This window comes from Hyperoodon ampullatus (genome assembly GCF_949752795.1).
Source record: "Hyperoodon ampullatus genome assembly, chromosome: 16".
Taxonomy (NCBI): Eukaryota; Metazoa; Chordata; class Mammalia; order Artiodactyla; family Ziphiidae; genus Hyperoodon; species Hyperoodon ampullatus.
In genome coordinates, this window is record NC_136929.1 from 1,098,894 (window position 1) to 1,119,465 (window position 20,572).

The 20,572-nt window shown below is 59.7% G+C and overlaps 1 protein-coding gene across 1 annotated transcript in view; it reads left to right on the plus strand.

Annotated features, from left to right (window-relative positions):
* Window positions 1-347: 347 nt before the first annotated feature.
* GAS6 (growth arrest specific 6) overlaps window positions 348-20,572 on the plus strand; it is a 33,830-nt gene continuing 13,605 nt past the window's right edge. The window contains exons 1-6 of the mRNA XM_079722076.1: window positions 348-426; window positions 624-790; window positions 13,201-13,225; window positions 14,594-14,656; window positions 19,026-19,148; window positions 19,918-20,040. Of these exons, the coding sequence (XP_079578202.1) occupies window positions 354-426; window positions 624-790; window positions 13,201-13,225; window positions 14,594-14,656; window positions 19,026-19,148; window positions 19,918-20,040 (574 nt within the window). The 5' untranslated portion in view covers window positions 348-353. The remainder of the gene's footprint in view (window positions 427-623; window positions 791-13,200; window positions 13,226-14,593; window positions 14,657-19,025; window positions 19,149-19,917; window positions 20,041-20,572) is intronic.

Sequence of the window (20,572 nt, forward strand, 5' to 3'; positions counted from 1 at the left end):
CCCCTCCCTCGTCCTGACGACCCGCTTCCCCTTCGGGCTTTGATCTTCCCGGAGAAAACCGGCTCGGCCCGGCGGCGGCGGCGGCGGCGGCCCGCGTGCCCCGCCCGCCCCGCGCGGCCCGGAGGCCGGTCCTGCCCGCGCGCCCCGCCCCCGCCGCCGCCCCCGCCCAGCCCCGCGCGAGCGCCGCGGTGCAGCCGCCGGGATGTGACCTTCAGAGCCGCCCGCACGGGATGACCGGAGCCATCGCCCCGCGGCGCCCGCGCCTCGCCACGGCCCCGCGGGCGCTCTGACCGCGCGCGCCCGGCTGCCGGCCCCGGTCTCAGTCCCGGCCGTCGTCCCCGTCCCCGCCCGCCATGCCGCCCGGGCCCGCCGCCACCCTGGGCACTGCGCTGCTGCTGCTGCTGCTGGCCTCCGAGTCCGCGCACAGTGAGTACCGCGCGGGGCCGCGGCGCGGGCTGGGCCTGGGGACCCGTCCCAACACCCCGCCACCCCGGGGGCGAGGGGAGCCCCGGTGCCCGCGCCCAGACCCGGCCCCGTGCGCGCCGACCCCGTGCGCCTCGGCCCCGCCGCGCTGACGGCGTGTCCCCGCTCTCTCCCCGCTCCTCCCGCCCGTGCCCGGGAAGCCGTGATCCTGCGGGCGCGCGAGGCGGCGCAGTTCCTGAGGCCCAGGCAGCGCCGCGCCTACCAGGTCTTCGAGGAGGCCAAGCAGGGCCACCTGGAGAGGGAGTGCATCGAGGAGCTGTGCAGCCAGGAGGAGGCCCGGGAAGTGTTCGAGAACGACCCCGAGACGGTGAGCGCGCGGGCCGGGGAGGTGTGCGCCCGGCGCCTGGGACCGCGAGGTGGAGCAGGGCAGCCGGGTCCCCTCGAGCGCCGTCCCTGCGGCGCCGCATTTCCGGGGACACCGTCCGTGCGCGCACGGCTGGGAGCCCCGGCGTCCGAGGCAAGTCCTTCGGCTGCAGGGCACACCCAGACCCTTATTAGGGGGGCGGTCGGCGCGGCGGAAGGGCAAGGTCTTAGGCGCCGGGACCCGGGCCCACCCTCAAGCCTCCTCCTTCTGAGGCCCAGTTCTGCTGGTGACGCCAGGTGCCGCCTTAGCTGGAGGGGGGTGGCGGATGTCGGCGGGGGGTCCTGCGGACGCCCTGCAGTCCTCTTCCCTCGGTAAGCCTGTGAAAGCAGCCGCTTTGAAAGAACCGTGCAGTTATATGACAGCTCAACCGGGATGCCGCAGGGTCCGTTTTAAAATGTAAAAGAAATAAATGGTTTAAAAACCAGATCAGTTTCCTACCTCCCCGCCCCCTTAGCTAGACTGGAGGGGGCGGGGGTGGTGGTGGGGGGGAGCTGTTCACAGCGCCCTGATCCGCATCAGGAGGGATGGAGCATTAGCTTCAAAGGCGTGAGGGCTGGAATTGCTGGCAGCAGCGGGTCCCTCGGCAGGAGGACGGGAGTACAGCTGGAACACGTACCGTGGAGGGGTCGGGGGCGGTCCGAGTGGACAGCAGGGGCGGGCCCAGGTCCCGCCGCCGGTGCGCAGCCCCTGCGGAAAGGTGCACTCGCCGAAGCAGCTGGTGACTTCAGGAGCCCGATGGGCTGGCTCAGGACAGATTTCTATTAATAATGTCCTCGGAGAATGTGGGGTGGCTGGGCATCCGACCGCAGGGAGCAGCCCCGGTGTGGCCTCCGCGTCAGCGCAGGAGCTGTGTCATCTTCGGGGAGGGGAGAGGTGGTGGCGGTGCCCTGGGGGACCTGGTGCGCGTCTTTGGGACGCAGGACTGATGGAGATGGGGTGGACTCACACTGCGTCGCTGCACACCGCGAGGTCAGGGTGATTTCACAGCTCGTTTTGGCCTTACGGGAATTTTTCTTTTAAAGGATTCTTCTGGGATGAAATAAATGTCTCGTGTTATAAACAAATGGCTGTGAGGCCCGTGGGCTTTTACTTTGACTCCCGTTTCTGACCGGTTGGTTTGACCATCCCTTCAGTCCCCTTTCCGAAACAAGCTTTACAGTGATGGCCCAGCCCGCGGCGGCGGCGGCGGCTGAGCTGTGACAGGTGCTTCTGCCGCGACTCTGCCCTCAGTGTCCGCAGCAACGCGGTTTGTTTTGCCACCGGTCTCTTCTGGCCTGTTTGCCCGTTTCTCTAATGGTGAGTCCCGGTGGCCCAGAGGAGCTGGCACCTGCGGAGGAGTTCTGAAGGTCCCGCGGTGGGCTGTGTCCCTGCCCTGCTGCGGGATTGTGTGCCGGCTGCAGTCCCGCCAGCCCCAGGCCCAGCCTGGAGCGCTGGCTTGTACAGAGTGTGGGACGGGCTTGCGGGTGACAAGACTTGAGGGCAACAAGGCCACCACCCACTCCAGCCTGCCCCTGCCCTGCCCCAGTCCCTGCTTTCCAGGATGGAAAGGCCTTGGGCCTGGGCACACTGCACACTAATTGCTGTGCCACCCTTCCCAGAGCCATCCCCCCTCTGACTTTAACTGCTTTTACGTTTTAATGATAACTTTGTCTACAATGGATGAAATGAAGACAAGGAAAGCAGTGCTCACAGCCCATGACTTTAACGAGACCACCGTTTCTGTGCAGGGACTTTGTACTTCCTATAGCGTCCTGACTTCCCTCCCTGCTGAGGTGGAGTTGCTATGACACTGGGGGCATCCTCTCTCACACCCACCCCATCCACCCATCGGGAATGTGTGAACTCCTTTCATATCAAAGCCATCTGTAATTTTCCAGAATTCTGTGCTCCTTTCTGACCCCCATCCCCAAGTCATAATCACAGCTTTCCCTTTATTTACCAGCTTCCCAGGGTGGACCGGCTCCTTTTGTGCCTTCCCTTGCAGTCAATGCAAAAACCCCTCATCTCAACCCGCACCTCGCATGCTGTGTAGAGCGCTGTGCAGACTGCTTGTGCTCTGTCTAGGTCTGGCCCTTGGTTTGTTGTCCTTTTCCTCAGGTGGTGCTGTGGAAGGCTGGGAGGAGCCCAGCTAGGGTCGTGGGCTGAGGTTGGTGCTGAGGGGCTCCTGCTCTGGTCGACCAGCTGCCCCTCCAGGTGTCCACACCGTCCTTTCCCTCACTTTGGGGAGGCCCCAGATTCCAGGGACCTGGGATCCCTGGGGAACCCTCCAAACACACCTCACTGCTAATGCGCCTTTGGAGAAACAGCACTTGTGAACGAGGCCGTCCTACGACATTACCAGTGGGCCCCTCTGCCCCACACAGTTTGGGGCTCTCTTGAGAAACATCAATTCCTCGCCTTCAGATGTTGTTCCTTGTGAGTTTGCGGGGGTGACCCAGGATGAGCGCCCTGACCTTAGTTCAAAAAGTCACCAAGACCTGGTTCTGTGACCGTCACGGGACCTCCCGCCAGCGTCCTGATGTGTGACAGGAGAGGCCGCAGAACCAGCATCCACTGGGCTGTGATCCGCTCGCCTGCTCAAGGGGGTGCTCGTAGGAAAAGCCAGTCCTTACCTGCCAGGGTCACCTCTGGGGCTGGCCTGTCCTCTGCGTGTCTGGCCGTTGCAGCCACACACACCTGGCGGAGCAGGGAGGCCGCGCTGCCTTCCCCGTTCAGTTCCTGGGGCTCTGGGGGCCGGAGAGGGGGGATGGGGGAGGACGGCCTGCGCCCTGAGCGGGGGGCTGGGGCGCCTGGAGCCGGCCCTCTGGGCGGCAAGCCGCTCCTGGAATCCGGAGGCTGTGCCCTCTGTGCTGGGTGTGTTCTAGGCTCTTCCTGCCAGGGCTGGTTGTTCCACCCTGGGCCTGGGCCATCTTCCTCTTTGGGGATGGAGGCGCCTGACGGATAGAGCTCTCCTTTGAGCAGGTAGCTATGGGCGCCTTCCCGATTCCTGGGGTTAAGGGAGCCTGGGGGCCCTCCTGATGCAGGTGTCGCCTGCTTCCCTCCTGCTGACCATGGTCTCCTCCACATTCTTTCGGGCCTGGGTGGGGGGGAGTCCCCGCCCTGCCCTCCACCCAGAGCCGGCGATTAGATTCCCTCCTTATCTTGTTTTCCTTTCACATTGTTACCCTCTCTTCCTGGCATTTCCCTCGTTCTGGCCTCTTGTCAAGAGGACTCTGGGTGCCAGGCCCCCAGGCACCCCTGCTGGGTCCCCTGAGCTCTCCCCAAAGCTCACCAGGCCAGCCCAGCAGCCACCTTCCCGCTTAAGTCCTTTAAGGCCAGTGGATTCCAGACAGCGATACCATTGCCCTTGGCCTCCAGAAAGGATTCTGGACGAAAGACTTACCCAGCCCGACCTGCGGCCCGGCATGGTTCACAACCTCCCAGCACCAGTGCCGCCCGAGGCCTGCGTGTCGGGAGGAATTCCAGGTCCTGGGCCTTGACCCCATCACCTTGGTTAGTTTGAGATGCAAACAACAATATTCACAGCGCTCACAGCTCCGGCGGCATCCCACCCACAGGGCCCCTCTGCCTCCCGTGCAGCCCAAGCCTGGCCTCTGACCTCGCGTGTTCACCCCGCACCCTGTGTCTCTCTCTGGCAGTGTCTGTCTGTCTCTCTGTCTGTCTCTGTCTCTCCCCCCCCACCCCACCCCACCCCCGCTGTCTCAGACATGGGGGCCCAGTGGTGGTGATACTTCCCTACCCAGGAGGGTTTTCGGGGTGCAGTCAGTTTCATAGCCCTGCAGGGCTGCCCCCTTGTCTTGAACTGCGTCTGCCCTCCAGGGACACCTGTCTTCCTGAGACCCCAGGGTCTCTGGGGACAGCTTGGGGAGGGGCACCCCCGAGGGAGGTGGAAGCCCCTCCCTCAAGTCTCCCCTGTTGGGATGGCCTAAGGGGTCTCAGGGGGCCCAGCAGGAGGGGGAGGGGCCCTCGTCACCCCCAGTGGCCTCCAGGACAGCCTCGGGCCCCCTGCCCCCCACGCCTGGACAGCAGCCCTGAACACTCACTTGGACGCTCAGACACGCACTTGCACACCCCGCTCCTCCGTGCCACACGGGGGTCCATCGAGGAGTGTGACCAGGCGCCCTCCCTGTGCAGATCCAGCCCCAGCTCCTGTCTGCCTGGGCGGCCCCTTGCCCCCGGGGCCGCCGAGGCCTCCCCACTGGGCCCCGTCCCTCCAGGGCTTCCTCCCCTGGAGGCCCAAGGAAGCTGGCAGGGCAGGGCAGGGTCTCCGAGTCATCATGTTTTCTCCAGAGCTGGCTCCGCACGGCTCAGAGGCCTGCGGACGGCTGGTTAGACAGGCCGGCATTCAGGCCCCCAGCGCTGGGCCTGCCACTCCCCTGGTGGCCTTGAGGGAGAGACAGGCTCTGTCTGGCCCCCCTTTGCTGCCCCTGTGCCTACAGACGTGCTTGTTTTAGTCCCAGGGGTCTGCCCGGCCCGGAGCTGGGCCCTGCAGTGTAATGACAGGGCAGCCCCCTAAATGACACCTCGTCCCAGCCTGCGGGCTTAACGTCTATGGAAAACCAATTAAAGACATTTTGAAAGTCACCTCAGGTCTGCCTATGGGACTTAGGAAGAACACACCCTTTAAGAAGCTGATGCCTGTTTCTCGAGATTCTGAGGTGCTGGGCCGGGACATTGCGAACCCGGCCAGGCTGTTACTTTGCTCTGGCTGCACTGGCAGCTGTCTGGCGTCTTGGTGCTGCTGCTTCTGTGATGCGGACTGTGCTGTGGTTTGAGGGTTAATATTTGATGTCGGGAATACTCTGCCCCTTTGGTGGTGGTTTTAGTCCAGTGATTTCGTTGCGATCCTGGTGCGGACACAGTAAATTGTGACCCTGAGAGAGTGCAGTTTATTAAGTTTTAAAGTAAGTTTTAAGGAGGTGTTGGAAGTGGACGGAGTTCTTTATCTGCCTCTGAGAAAGGCACTTTGCACCAATTAAAAACACGTCATTCAAAGGAGGTAGTGATGTGTTGCCATCATACTTATTATTTTCTTGGACTTTTTTTTTTTCCCCAAATTCTAGGTGAAATTTGTTTCCTTCCAGTTAGTGCCCATGATAATAAAATACATTCTTTTCCACATCTGTCCCCAAACCCTGCTATCTAAACCCAGTTCTCTGAGGACCTCTTCTTGGTACACTGTGCCCTGTGGAAACCCCACAGCTGGGCTGGGCCAACTCCCAGGGCATCCGGGAAGGTCACTGCTGCAGCTACGGGGCTGGAGGCCAGGCTGGGGCCGCCTGCCCAGCACGTGGCATGACTGGCGGCCACAGGTACAGCCCCCAGGGGCCTCTGGTTTGAACACATGTTTCTTTAGTGCGATGCTTCAGGTTGAAATGGAAAACGTGTTAGATGGCTGTTGGCAGTTGTCGGGGGCAGGGCACCTTCTCCCGTGGGGTGTGGCAGACCCTGACCCCTGACCCCTGACCCAGGTCTGCACCCACCACATGCATCCTCTGAGTCTCTCCTCGTTCACACCAGCCCATCCTGTGCTGCTCAGAATTGAACGCTCACGTGTGCGGGGCTGTGGTTCAGCAGGGACCCGAAAGGTGCCGAGGTGCCCTTCCATCCCCTTCCAGACGCCAGGAACGGACTGGAGCTGTGCAGTCACAGAATCTGTCACGGGATCGCAGAATGCTGCTTCGGGCGAGTCTGAGCCAGCCCATGGAGGCGCCCCTGAGCTGCGGCCCGGGAATTGACTGACTCAAGGGAGTCAGGTCATTAGTGGGAGGACCAGAGGGAACTCAGGGCTGACCCGTGAGCCCAAGTGACTGCGGCCTCCAGGGCGAGCCTGGGTCCCGTCTGCACAGCCCGCTCTCAGGGCCTCCTGGACACACTACCTTTGCGCAAAGGCTGTGTTAGAGCTGTGCTGTTTGCCCTGGTAACTTGTCACCCTGTACTCTGTCCAGCATTTTATTTGGGGGTTTTGCATGATGGGAAAATACATCGTTTTGTTTTTCCCGAATTAACGTGAACAGGGAAGCGTAGCATTGCGTTTCTGACGTGGCTGACCTGACTGACCTGACCGTGCCGTCCTCGCCTGCCCGTCTCACCCGCAGCAGCACCAGTCCTCTGCAGCCCCGCCTGTGTGGGTCCCTGCAGAGGGACGGGTGGTCGCCGGCTCCGCCCTGATCCCCGACGTCCTCTTCCCTCTTCTCTTCTCTCCCACTCGCTCTCTCCGGCTTCTCACCTCCTTCCCCACTCCTGTCGGTGCCGCTGTGGCCTCTCAGCCTCAGGACAAAGCCTGCGGCCCCCGCTCCCCCCACCCCCCAGCACGCGTCCTGCAGCCTCCATGGAGCATCTCTGGTGCTACCACTTCTGCCTCCTCGGGGTCCTCCCAGGACAGGCCGACGTTCCGTCCCACCTGCTGGGCCTCGGTCCCCGTTCACACTGCCAAGCAGCCGCGTACGGTCTCTCCCTGTGGCTTTGGGATGACGCCTGAGCCCCCAGCCCGGCTGCCCACCAAGCCCCCTCCTGGCGCTGGAGACCGCGAGGGCCGTGTCCCTGCCCAGAGCCCCCTGGTGCCCGCTCCGCCCCTTTGGTCCACAAGCTCCTGGGGGACACATTCTACTCGCTGGCTCCCTGCTAGGGGCTGGCATCCCGCTAGGGGCTGGTGGGCATGTCTTTGTGGGCAGGAGGCAGACAACGTTATCCCTCCGCCTGGTCCTGCACTGCCTGAGCTCCGCAAGGCCAGCTGCCACGTGTCGGCAGGGACAGGTCGGCGGGGACAGGAGCGTCCCTGCCTGACTCCAGGGAAGATGTGTCGTTTCCTCACTGCTGTAACACTTCAGCAGAAACTTAACCTTCTGGAGGCCCCAGGAGGGAACCCACGCCTGCCTTTTCCAGCTTCTGGAGGCGCCGCATCCCTGGCTCGGGCCCCTCCTCCATCCTCCTGGCCGGCAGGTCGGCGTTCTTTCTACGTTGCCATTTCTGGATGTGTTGCTGCCTTGCTCTTCCGTGTTTGCACACCCTGTGGTCCCCTGAGCCCCCGATGGCCCGGGGAATCACCTCCTCCCAAGGTCAGCCGATCAGCAACCTCACTGACCTTCGCTGTGGAGCCCACCATATTCACAGCTGCCGGGAGGAGGACCTGGACGTCTTTGGGGTCATTGTTGTGCCACCACAAGGTTGTAGGAAGGACTGAGCATGGGGTCTGGTGCTTAGAAACCGCTCAGTGCAGCATAGCCGTGGTTTGAATAAAGTTTTGCTGGTTCACCTTCGTGAATCACATTTCCCAGAGAGAACGTGGCAGGCCTGGCAGGGAAGGCTTAGCACCTGGTCAGGCTTAGTACCCGGTGAGACATAGCACCCGGTGAGGCCAGTATGTGGTGAGGCTTAGTAGTGTCCAGTATGGCTTAGTACCCGGTGAGACATAGCACCCGGTGAGGCTTAGTATGTGGTGAGGCCTAGTATGTGGTGAGGCCTAGTAGTATCCAGTGTGGCTTAGTTGTTTCCTGCCTGTGAGCACCCCAGCCACTCAAGTGAGCAACATCGCTGCATTTGGCCTTGAAAACAAAGGGGTTTCCGAGCAAAGCTGTGGATGATCAGCCAGTGCTGTGAAGGTGAGAGCCCAGCAGCCCCAGGAAGCCTCCGCCAGGAGAGCACAATAGACGGGAAGAAAGGCCACTTCGAGTGAGCCACTGAAAACGGATCAGGTTACACAGTGAGTGCATCAATCAATCTTGAGGAATGAAACCGTAAATTATAAAAACAAATTTATTCCATTTCACGCTTTATAAAATTGGATTATAAAGGTAAATAGGCACTAAATTTTCAGAACAAAGAAAGATTGAAGTAAGATTTTGGGGGGAGTGGGAACAGATGTATATGTATGACTGATTCACTTTGTTATAAAGCAGAAACTAATAAAAAAAATTAAAAAAATTAAAAAATAAAAAAAAAATAAAAATAAAAAAAAAAACTTTCAAAAAAAAAAAAAAAAAAAGATTTTGGGGGGAGGCAGGGCATATTTTTTCGAAATAATAATGATTTTTAGAAAGCCTACATTCTCCTTACCATAAATGGAGACATTTTTGCAAAAAGTGTTTGGCAACTTCATCCATAGTCCCATGAGCCTTTGTTAATCCTGGATAATCAGGTTATTCTGTCTTGAAGCAGTCATTCTATGATACTTGCAAACTTTCTCTTCTGTCATTGTTAACTGGCCTAAACCCTGATTTATCAGTGCCTTTGCATTGGTTATTTCCCAAAACATTCTCACCGACTCATGAAATCTTGACTCATGGTAGATTTATAACATTACTTTGCAGGTCATTACAAATCTGAAAATTGCACTCACTTTTCCAATTCAGCTAGCCTGGTATTTTTGCCTCATAAATTTGGCAAATGCAAGCAACAGTGGTTTAAACAAGACAGTTTTATTTATCTCTCATGTAAAAGGTGGGAGGCAGGCTGCCTGGGGCTGCTCCATCGTGGGGGCCCAGGGGCTTCCATGACCTATTTGTGCTCCACTGTACTGGTGCATGGCTTTTGTCTTCCAGGCCTCCTCACACACTGGGCAAGATGCTGGAGTACCAGCCATCACATCTACATTCCAGCAAGGAGGCCAGAGAACCAAAGTACTCCACTCTCTTTACTCAGTTCCACTCTCTGTGTGTATCTCATTGGCCAGAATTTAGTCGCATGCCCACCCCTAGTTGCAAGGGAGGCTGGGAAGTGCAGTCCTGTAGCTGGGTGCATTGCAGCCCTAACTAAATCCAGAGTTCTCTTACTGAGGCTGAAGGGAGGATTGCGGATGCTGGATGGCAACTGCAAATCTCTGCTGTGGGGGAGAGGTGTTTGGAAGCAAACCTGTTTTACGAGGTTCATTTCCAAGCGTATTTTCATGCCTGGCAGTAGACACTGTACTTAGCCATGTCAGAGGGTTTTTGCACAACACGCCTCTCACATGGGTCTCTTTAGCTGCACTCATACGACATGTGCTTGGAGGGACCGGCCCCCCTCTGCTGCCCGGGTTCTTGCTCCACACTGGGCCTCAGCAGTCGCCCGGCCACCTGAGCCTGTCAGCCCGCAGCTGAGTGGTGAGCGGAGGCTGCCACCCCCTGCCTTGGGGCCCTGCTGACCCTGGCGGGGTGGGGGGTGCCCGGGGCCTGTGTGCACGTGCTCTGCCAGCAGCTGGGCTGCAGCGGGTGCCCAGAGCAGGTGGGAAGCACGTGCAAAGGGATGTGCCGTGGGCAGGTGCAGGTTGCAGGGAAGTGCTCAGTAAGGGAGGGGCCAGTGGTAAGGGGACCAGGGTCTCCATGCCCCCGAGAGCCGCTGCCGCCTGTACCAGGGCTCTGAGCATCCAGAGCAGTGCGTATCATCCTAAAACTGATGTGAAGAGGACCTGGAGAACTGGGCTTCCCGGTGGGCGTAGCTGCTCTCGAGGGCCCCCCCGCTCGGGCCCCTGTCCCTGTCACATGGGTGCAGGTTGGGTGGGAGGGGACAGCCATGGGGATGGAGGGGGTACGTACAGCCAAGGGAACCACACACACAGACGTGCAGAGCTGCAGCAGGGCCCCAGGGTCAGGGCCGGGGCTGATCCCAGCGTCACCCCTGCCACTGGGTGGTCATACCCAGGACTTTGTTCCAGGACCTCCCTGCAACGTGCGCTTCAGTGTCTGAGGAAGGAGAGGACCCAGTGCCCTCGCGGGGTGTCTCTGGGGGCTGCCCCCCTTGCAGGGTCCGCCCGGGGTTCTCTGGGTGGGGTAGGGCCTGGGGGTCCCAGAGGTCCATGTCCTGAGAAGTGGTGTCTGTGTTCCTTCAGTCTTGTGGAGTCTCTTGCACCTGGTTTGGAGAATCTTAGGAGCTGAATTCGGGAGAAAGGAAGGAAAAAAGGGTTTTGTATGAACCGTGCTAGGAGAACACGTGGGGAGCCGTTCAACGCCAGCCCCAGGGGTTAGGAGCCCTTCTGGGTCCCCGGGCGGGACCAGTGGAGCCTGGGCACCCACCTGCAGGAAGGCGTCTTCAGGGGCCGCTGTGAGCTTCACGCTCTTAGGAAGCCGAAGCCGCGGCAAGGGCAGTCCAGGCTGCCGTGACCTTGACAGTCTCCTGCCAGAAGACAGATTTGCTAGCAAGGCTGTGGCCAGAGGATTGGTCAACCCTCCCGACTGTTCCCCAGGGAAAACACCTACACGTTTCATGTCAGTAAGCAAAGTTGTCCTGACACCCAAGTCCCAGCCTACTTTGTCAAAGAGTAGAGATTTTTGGAAACAACTTAGGGCAGTTATGTATTAAAGGAAGTAATAAATTCTCAGTTTACTGTTTGAGAAGTAACCACACTGTGGTAGTGTGATGTGTGACTCCTGTCATGTTGTGTAATCCAGGTAAAAGTCCCAGATATTCCACGACAAAAAGATTCATGCACCACCGACACTGGTGTGTCTGCAAGGTGGCGTCCGCGCCGGTCAGCAGAGCCGGGAGCGGGCGTCCCCTGGCCCATCTATGCGCAGGGCCAGGAAGTGAGGCCATCGGGTGAACAGTGGGACAGCATCAGGGCTGGATTCCCGCGCCTCACCTGGGCCCCGCAGGGACGTGGCCGGCCTCTGAGGAGCTCGGGGGTAAAGCAGGTTTGCTCTCCTTTCCTGCTTGGGGGGCAGATCGCAAGTAGCAGAGACAGAGGAGGTGGCTCACAGGGAAGTTTTTCCTGTAGCTCCAGAGCACATGCAGCCTCACTGCAGACCCAGGTGGACCCAGCTGCCCTTGGGCTCAGCTCCTTGAAGGGGCTTCGGGCCGCACGTTCCCATGTTTACAGACCTGCGGGGAGCACGGCAGCATGGAGGGCTGAGGAGCCTGACTTTTCACAACAGTAGGGCTCGGTATTAAAACATATTACACGTTATTAGTAACTAGTCACGATTCTGAAGAATAGAATCCGCCTTTCCGGAAAGCTGCAGTGTGTAAACGTGTGTGTGATCAGGTGCTTGCCCCGCAGTTCTTCATCATGTTCAACCCTAGTCTAATCCCTGGCTTCCTAAGCCTGAGCGGGCACTTCCTGCGTCCATCCTGAATCTTTTATTTCAGAACCAAATCCCCTCCTTTTGCAAAGCCCAGTGGCCTCTGTTCTCCCTCTAACCCCGAAAGATGCCACAACCCCCGGGACCCTGAGAGCTCTCGTCACAGGGCCCCAGACTTGTCTGTCTCTCTGTCCCCAGCGCCAGCTGGTGTGGCGCTGAAAGCAGGAGAAAGAAACGCAGCCAGGCTTGTCGGGGGCCTGGGAGCGGAGAGGAGGGCAGTCCCCTCCCGCCTGTCTCTCTGTCACATTTGCATGAATGTCACCTTCGCAAGTGTTGCATGAGTCCCAAGCTTGCTCTGATCCTTACTTTTCTTTTAAAGAAGTTGAGTTTTACAAGAAGCATCTTTACCAGAACGTTACTTTATAAAAGCACATCTGAACGCGTCTTCGCGGGACGCCCTGGCCAAGCACGAGCGGAGGGGACAAGTGAGGCGGTGGAGGACCAGCGGGCGTGAAGCACGGGCCCCGTGGGGTCCGGCACCCCTGCCCTCCCTGGGACGGGACTCAGACTCCACAGCCGCCTGGAGCCTCAGTTTACTCATCTGTGATAATGGGGCTGATTAGCAAGACCCTCCTGGGAGGGTGGTCGTGAGCAAGCAGGTGACACCCAACATCCGGCGCCTTGGTTCCGTCAGGGAGGGGATACAGGGCCAAACTGCTCCGCGATCGACCCTGAGCGATCAGCCCTGAGCGGGACATCAGAGCGTGTGGGGTCAGGACTGCTGTGACTGCCCCATCCCCGGAGCTGCTGCCGGGACGGGCACAGGCAGGTGTTCTCTCACCTGACATTCACTGCCCAGCGCCCATCTCTTAATTTGCAGTCATGGATAAAAGCACTCCCCGTTTACACCCTCCATCCCTCATCCAGCTGTTTGTTTTATAAGTACAGTAGCTGCTGGGAGACCTACAGAGGCCTCCCATCTCCCAAGGGGCCCCTGCGACCACCCACCGGGGTCCAAGGCTTGGTTTTTTCTTAGCATGTTTCTTGTCTTCCTGAAAGATGCTTCGCCCGCACAGCATTGCTGGTTACCGCAGGTCTGGTCTCAGTGTGCAGACTTCACTCTGCAGAAGCTGCATGGCCCCAGGGATGCCCCCTCCCTCCGTCCCCTCCCCCAGCCCTCTCAAGGGCAGAAAGTGGCTTTCTGGGCTGCTGTCCTCCCTCAAGCACCTGCCCCCCGGGCCGGGCCGTTCCTGTGGGGGGAGAAGGGTGAGGTTTGGTGGACCAGCTGCCAGGGGGTGGTGCCCAGACGCCAGGCACTCTGCCGGTTAACCGCTGCCTTTTCTTTTTCTTTTTCCGCAGGAGTACTTTTATCCAAGGTACTTAGGTAAGTTGGACTCATTTCCTCCTTTTGTTTGGGGACTCACACCTCATCACCGAGTTGTTCCTGGAAGGACCATGCTTCATCGCACAGTGAGGTGGGAGCTCTCCAGGGCTCACGGGGCAAAGCCCGAGTCTGTGTCTTTTATACCATAGTGACCGCGGTAGTGTCACCTCCAGGCAGTGCCATTGTTTGCAGACCTCTGCCCCACTCTGATTCCAGGCTTAGCTCATTAATTGGAAATATGATTGCTTTAGTGGTTCTCGGGCTTTTTGGTCTGAGGACTCTGCCCTTGTGAAATTACTGAAGACCCCAAAGAGCTTTTGCTTATGCGGACTCTGGTTATAGATACCATATTATTAATTAAAGAGAACATTAAAAAATGCTTTTGTTTAACTTGGACAACAGGAACGTACAGGCTAACAGCCTTAGCCGTCAAGCAGTCATGTCTATGTATGGAGGCGGGGGGTGCCTGGAAAGCCCCACTGAACACTGTGGGGAGAGTGAGAGGAAAAAGGCAAAGGCGGTCCCATGTTTTCAGGACGACCTGAAAGTTCCCCTGCGAACTGCTCCTTAATCAATACTGTTTTAAGGGTTCTTTTATGTCTCTGCTTATAATGAGAGAGAAGTATTCCAGGGCTTTCCTCTTTAATTGTGTGAAGTGCATTTTGGTAAATGTTCCATTGGCCTTATAGCGTCTTAGAGGTACCTTCTCTGGGTGTGTATCTGGCAACAAGCGTAGTGGACCTGTGATTGGCCTTGAGAAGCCCCATCCGGGCTCCCTGCCGGCCTTGCTCCCGGGTGTATGGCTTTGTTTCCTGAGGCAAAGGCAACGGTGGCCCCCTGGGCCACCTCCAGTGCTGTCCACCGCCTGTGCCCACGTCCTCCGAGGCGTGGATGAGCCGCAGCGACCCGCAACAGGGCCAGCGACGTGGCCCAACCAACACCCATTATGCCCAAGCTCAAGTTCAGACCATCCAGATGCCTGTGGTCCCTGCCACCCCGGCCTCCATGTGGAGCACCCAGTCCGACAGCACAGAGGAAGGGGGGGGGCTGGTTCTCCAAAGAGATCGACCATCAGACCAAGGGCGCCGCTTCCAAGCGGGGCTCAGGTTGAAATGGAGGCCAGCTCTCTGACCACGGTCAGAAGCTTCCTGAGTGCCAGCGGCGAGCCTTCTGTACGACAGAAAGAACCCCACCAGGAGGCTGCGGGGGCCCAAGGCTCCTTGGAGACCGAGCCCTGCCCATGGGTGGAGACGTCTTCTCGTCTGACGGTGTTCCATGTTCCGTGTCAGTGTGACTAGTCTCCCTCCAGAGTGTCACGTCTGCTGGCCCCGTGCCGGAGGGTGACGCCCTGCCCTCCCTGTTTTGCAGAATGCATCAGTAAACATGGATCTCCGTACAAAAAGAACACAGATTTCATCACCTGCGTGCAGAGTAAGTCTGTCTCCTTCCTCGAAGCCCCTGCGTTCGGGGTCTTGGGGCTTTGCTGTGTTTCCATTGTCTCTGGAGCCACGGCACCTGCCTGAGGTCCGCTCCGTTGCCCTGAGCTTCCTTTTCTAAGCGAGTACGTGTTGGCTTTTCGAACAGGCAGGAAATTCACACGGTATGAAGTGTAAACCTTTCACAGGTGGAGAGAAGGTGCATCCGGCCCTGCCTCCTGGTCAGTCAGGGGCCCTTTCACCACGGCCACCGGTTCTAAGAATATTCCCAGCCCCGTAGGAATGTACCCGGAGTCTCTTATTTCCACACAGGTGGCAGCTTCCTGAACCCATGACCCCACCGCCCTTTCCCCTCCACGTTTTGCAGGCGCTTCCTGTGTCAGCACGAGCCAGGCCAGCACGCGGGGCTGCGTCCACACTCGCGCTTGGTGGGCAGCATGCTTGTTAACCAGCATGCACTGGTGGACACCTGGGCCGTTTCCAGTTTTATACTGTAACAAGCAAAGCCAGAGTGACCTCCTTGTCTGAATAGATCTGCAGAATAGAGTGGACTTGCAGTGGGAAAGCTGTGTTCTTTTTCAATTCTGATGCAGACCCAGCCCCGTTACCCGCCCGGTGGAGGGCGGGAGTGCCTCTCCCAATACCTGCAGCAGCCCAGTGTATTGCTTCTTACTTTTTTATATCTTTCAGTAGAAAAAGTGAAAAAAGACCCCCAGTCAATTCAGTTTATTTTTTTCTTACTCATAAGTAAAGCGGAGCTTCATATGTTGAGGAACCTTGTGTTTCTTTTTCTGTGGATAGTTTGTTCACAGTCTTTGCCTACTTGTCTCAATTTGTGGGAGCTGTTGATATATTTTGCAAATTAGCCATTTGTACTAAAGGTAGCAAAATTTTTCTTCAGCTCATCATGCATCTTTATTATTATTATTTTAAATTATCATACGTAACACTGACATTTTGCACGAACTTTAATCCACACGTAGACCCATAGACCCGTCTCAGCTGAGCCTGACTCCAGGCCTGGCTGTGGCCAGAGAGCTCTGTGATGTGGCCACTTAGTCCCCGCCAAGCCCAGATGTTAGCTGCTTTATCGCACCAGCTCCACCGGTGAGGGAACGGGCTCTAAGCGCACAGACAGCCCTGCATAGGGGTTCCACGATGTGGCCACTTCGTCCCCGCCAAGCCCAGATGTTACCTGCTTTATTGCACCGGCTCCACCAGTGAGGAAATGGTCTCTGAGCGCACAGCCAGCCCTGCACAGGGAGACCTGCGCTGCACACGGGCCTGCACTGCAGGGTCGCCCAGGGCGGGTGGAGGACCAGGGCCTGGTGGGCAGGGCTCGGCTGCTGTGACCAGTCACCCAGCCTCCCACGCGCCAGCCGCTGGCCTTGCCTGTCTTGCCGTGGGTCACAGACCCCAACCCGGCCCAGGCGCACAAAGGAAGCGAGAGACTGAACGAGGGCGGGGGCCCTGCTGTGAGGCCCGGCTCCCCACGGACGCTTCAGCAGCCTCACAAGAGCAAGTGAGGGGCAGAGGCCAGTGTGCGCTCAGGGAACCAGAGCCCACACGTCCCGGTTGGCGTGAGCAAGCCCTGCCCTCGGCCCCTCGGGGTGAGTGGGACCTCACCGGCCTTGGGCAGACACAGTTCAGCTTCCTGTCATTACGCTTCACCTGTAGCAGATTTTTGGTGTTGTCAACTTGCCATACCAGTTCCTTCTTTTTAAATTATGTATTCAAACTGATTAGATTGTTTTACTTCCTGGGTTTCAGGCTATCCTTTTCCTGAGACTATAAAAAGTTGTCTGATATTTCATGTTTAATCTTATAACCTGCCTCGGACGTCTCTGATGCAGTGAGGAGGTGGGGCTCCGTGTGGTCATTTATTCTAGATGTGCCTCCCCCGGGGGTCTGGGATCGGTTTCTGCGGCTTTGCCTTTGGGTCCCAGAAGACGTGGGCGATGCCCTCTGCGGAGTCCTGGCCGATTGTCTCCACGAGGAAGGGTCTCGGTGCCTTTCTCTTCCTTGAGAATGACTGCCCGCGTTTGAGTGCATTTCCCAGGTTATAACTCGTCACACCCACGCATTTCTGCAAGTGGGAGCAAAAGCCACTGAGACAGGCCTCTGCTGGCCTCACGTCCCTGTCCGCATAGCAGCCGCTTCTCCCTCCATCCTCTCTCAGCCATCATGGCCCTCGCCTCCCGCCCGTCGGGGGCCCGGGTCGGGGCTCAGGTCTGACTCAGCCCAGAGCCCCTCTGCAGGCTGCCTGCGTCCACCGAATTCCTAGAAGCTCAGGGGCACCTGCAAACACTCTCCTTCCTCTGCCCTACAGATAAGCTTCCCAACAGGGCAGCAGATGAAAGCCGGGGTGGCGGAGTTCTCCAGCTGGGTTCCCTGTGGGATCTCCTGGAGCTGTCCCACCCCAGGGGAGGTTGATTTTTAAAGGGGGGTGGGGGCGGGCGGGTAGGCATTCTAGTCAAATTCCAGACGAAGCGAGCCCAGGTGTGTCCTTCTGAAATAACTTTTTTAAGTCTTTCACCAAATATGTCGCGTGGAGACACACCCCATCTTGCCCGTCCCTCCTGCAGGGCCTCTGATGTGCCGAGTGCTGTTGGGGGAACAGCCGGACCCTCGGCTCGGGTGCTGTCCGGGCCCCAGCACACGTCCCCCCGACCGCTGCAGTCTCCCTGCCCCCTCAGAGCCCCATCCTGCGAAGACAGTGTCAGGAAGCAGACCCGTCCATCATCTCAACCCTGGCACTGGGCTTGACCCCTGCCGCCCCGGCCCTCCTGTCCCCCGGGGGAGCCCTCATTACAGCGGCATGGGGGCCACAGGGCTGACCACTGGACCCCCCTTCCTCACTCTCCGAGCGCCAGACCCAGTTCCTACTTGCTTAGGGGTGGAAGGCGCTCACTGAGTCCACCAAAGACAGCTGTGCATGTGTCTCCAAAGTACCTGGAGGTGCTGTGTTTGGGGCACACTTGCAAGTGTTTTGTTGGCTGTAATTGTGCAGAACAAGCAAGCTTTGAGGGGTCCCGTGGAAAGACCACGAGAAGAGCCCCGTGCGAGGCGTGGGTTCCAGGTTGTGTACACAAACAGTTATGCTGGGCCCTCCCTGAGGGGGTCCCTGGTGACCGGGTCCCCAGACCCACGGGGACGCAGAGGGACAAAGCACAGTGTTGGGTCCATGCCAAGGACAAGGGCTGGCACGCGGCCTGGTGAGCTGGGGGACACAGGGGCCCACTGTCCTCCTGGGACCAGGAGCAAGTCCACGGTGGAAACACTGTCCCCAGACCAGCATCCGGCTGGGGACGTCAGCCGTCCTGAGAAAGAAGGGAAGAGTCGGGGGTGAGTGCCCGCCTGGCCGGCTCCACCAGCGCAGACAGCGGCCTGGCGCTCTCAGCGGTCACGTGCTGGCTTGGCCTGTTCCTAGTGACCAGGCAGTGGAGTGAATGGTGACCCCAGCTCCACACGGGGCGGGGGCAGAGGGAGGGCTGAAGCACCGTGACCACCTGTCTTGGGCTTCCCGGCGCTCAGATGGGCCCATCGCTCGGGGAATAAAGACGCGCGACAGTGCCTGGCTCAGGTGCTGCAGGTGGACGCCCGGGTATGAGAAGGTAGTGGCCGCTGGCACACAGAAAGGCGGCAGCCCAGGGCTGAACCTGGCCGGGTGGCTGCCCCGTGGTCTCCAGGGCCCCGGGAAATGTGCCTCGTTCCCCTCCGCTGAAAGCAGGACAATCCAGAGAAACAGGATGGCCGTTGGTCACCAGCACCGCTGAAACCTACAGGCCGTGGGGCCGGCGCGTGTCGGAGAGAAAGGGGAGCAGTGGAGGCCGGGGCCCAGATGGTCTGGCCCGTGTCCAGGCAGAGGCAGAAGCAGCAGGCCCACCCGAGGGGCGGGCGGGGAGGCTGTGGGCGCCCTCTCTGCAAACTGGACCCCACAGGCCAGGGGTCAAGTGGGCCGGGGTCCTGGCCTGGCAGGGTGGACACGGCCGCCAGGGGAAGGGAATGTTCTGTGTCTGCTGGGCTGGCCCATGGGCTGGCCAGGGCCCTGTGGACCTGCTCCCTGGGAGGTCCAAGCTCCTGGGGCCCAGCCAGGCCCACTCCTGTCCTCCGCTGCCCCGGGGCCACGGCCCTGACCTTGGGCCCAGGGGGTGGGCGGCCACTCCCTCCGAGCTGACCTGGGTTTCCTGGGATCGGCTGTGGCCCAGCCAGCCTGGTCTGTGACCCCCTCCCGCCCAGAGGTGGGTGTCCTGTGCGGCCCGCCAGGGCCAGTGGAGGGGACGTTAGTGCCCCAGACCTGCCTCGGTTTCCTCCCAGCTGACCAGGAGCAGCTCAGGGACATCTTCTCCTTCCTTTCAACTCAGAGCTGCCTGACCAGTGCTCCCCAGACCCCTGCGATAAGGAGGGGACCCAAGTCTGCCAGGACCTCATGGGCAACTTCTACTGCCAGTGCAGAGACGGCTGGGCGGGACGGCTCTGCAACAGAGGTAAGGCCACGGCCTGGGGGCGGGCTGGGGGCATAGGCGTCAGACCCTCCCCGCAGGGCCACCCGAGGGGCCCCGGGCTGGTGGGGCCCTGAGTCCTGCTCTCTTCCGCCTCTCCCCGCCGGGCCCCCTACCTGCCCCGCCAGGGACACAGCCGCACCGGCCCGTCTGAGAGCAGAGTGAGGAGAAGCGGGAGGACGGCAGTCCGGGGGTCCAGGCCCCTCACTGGTCGGCCCCCTCCCAGTTCCCGGGAGAGGATGGGCGGGCGGGGCCCTCAGCCCCTCGGTCCTCCCAAGAGCGCGAATGTTTGCACAGCTCGGGAGGTCTTGCCTCTGCCCCCGGGCAGGGCGCCACTCAGCTTGAAAAGCCACCATGCTGAGCCCTGAACTGTGCTCTAACCAGGCCACCTCCTTGGAGGGGGCACTGGGGAGGGCGATGACCCCTCCTGAGAGCAGGTCTGGGCCTGCGGTGGGCAGTAGGAGTGCCCTGTAGCTTCCCTGCCCGGCGCGGCCCCCCGCTGATCAGAAAGGAGTCAAGAGACTCTCTGAGTCTACAGTGTGCAGGGTCAGCAGAGAAGCTGCAGAAACCCCCCAGGACCTGGTTAGAACCCTCAGGCGGCCCCCTGGCTGCAGTGGGAGCCCTGGGCCCCTGTGCCCTCCCACCCAGGATCTGAGGGTGGATCCCATGGGGTCGGAGACGCAGACGCTGCGACGTGCTCCAAGCGGGTTGTGGGTCACCTCTGGCTCTCTCTCTGCCTGTGTCCTGTTTCCAGATGTCAATGAGTGCAGCCAGGAGAACGGGAGCTGCAGCCAGATTTGCTACAACAAGCCAGGCAGCTTCCAGTGTGGCTGCTACAGCGGCTATGCACTCTCCCTGGACGGCCGGACCTGCCACGGTGAGGCCCTGGGTCCTGGTTGCCTTCCTCTCTCCTCCTCCCCCGTTTTCTTCTGCGATTGCCAAGTTGCCGGTTGGCTGAAGCCACAGTCGCTTTGCTGCTCTGCGAGAGGCTGCAGGCGTGGCTGGTCCCTCAGGCTCTGGAGGCTGTGGGCGTCCTGCAGACACAGCACATGCCCGGGCATGTCCGCGGCCACAGGGAGCTGCCCCAGCACCTCGACATGGGCTGATGCACCAGGACCTGTGGACAGGGCTGGCCCAGCTGGGGAGGCCATGCCTACTGTCCCAGGCTGGGAGGCGGCTGCCAGGCCTCCTTCCAGGCCACAGAGCCTGCAGAGGTTTCTGTGCCAGTCGGGGCCCAGGACATCTGGGGCAGGGGGGTGGGCAGGGAGCCCAGGGTCCCACTGCTCACTGCTTACAAAATCAGCGCCACAAATGGCAGAAAGGAAAGGTGGCTTTGATCAGAATGCCAGCGATCTGGGGAGATGGTGCCCTCGGTGTCCCCCAGAAACCACCTCTGAAGATTCTGCTCG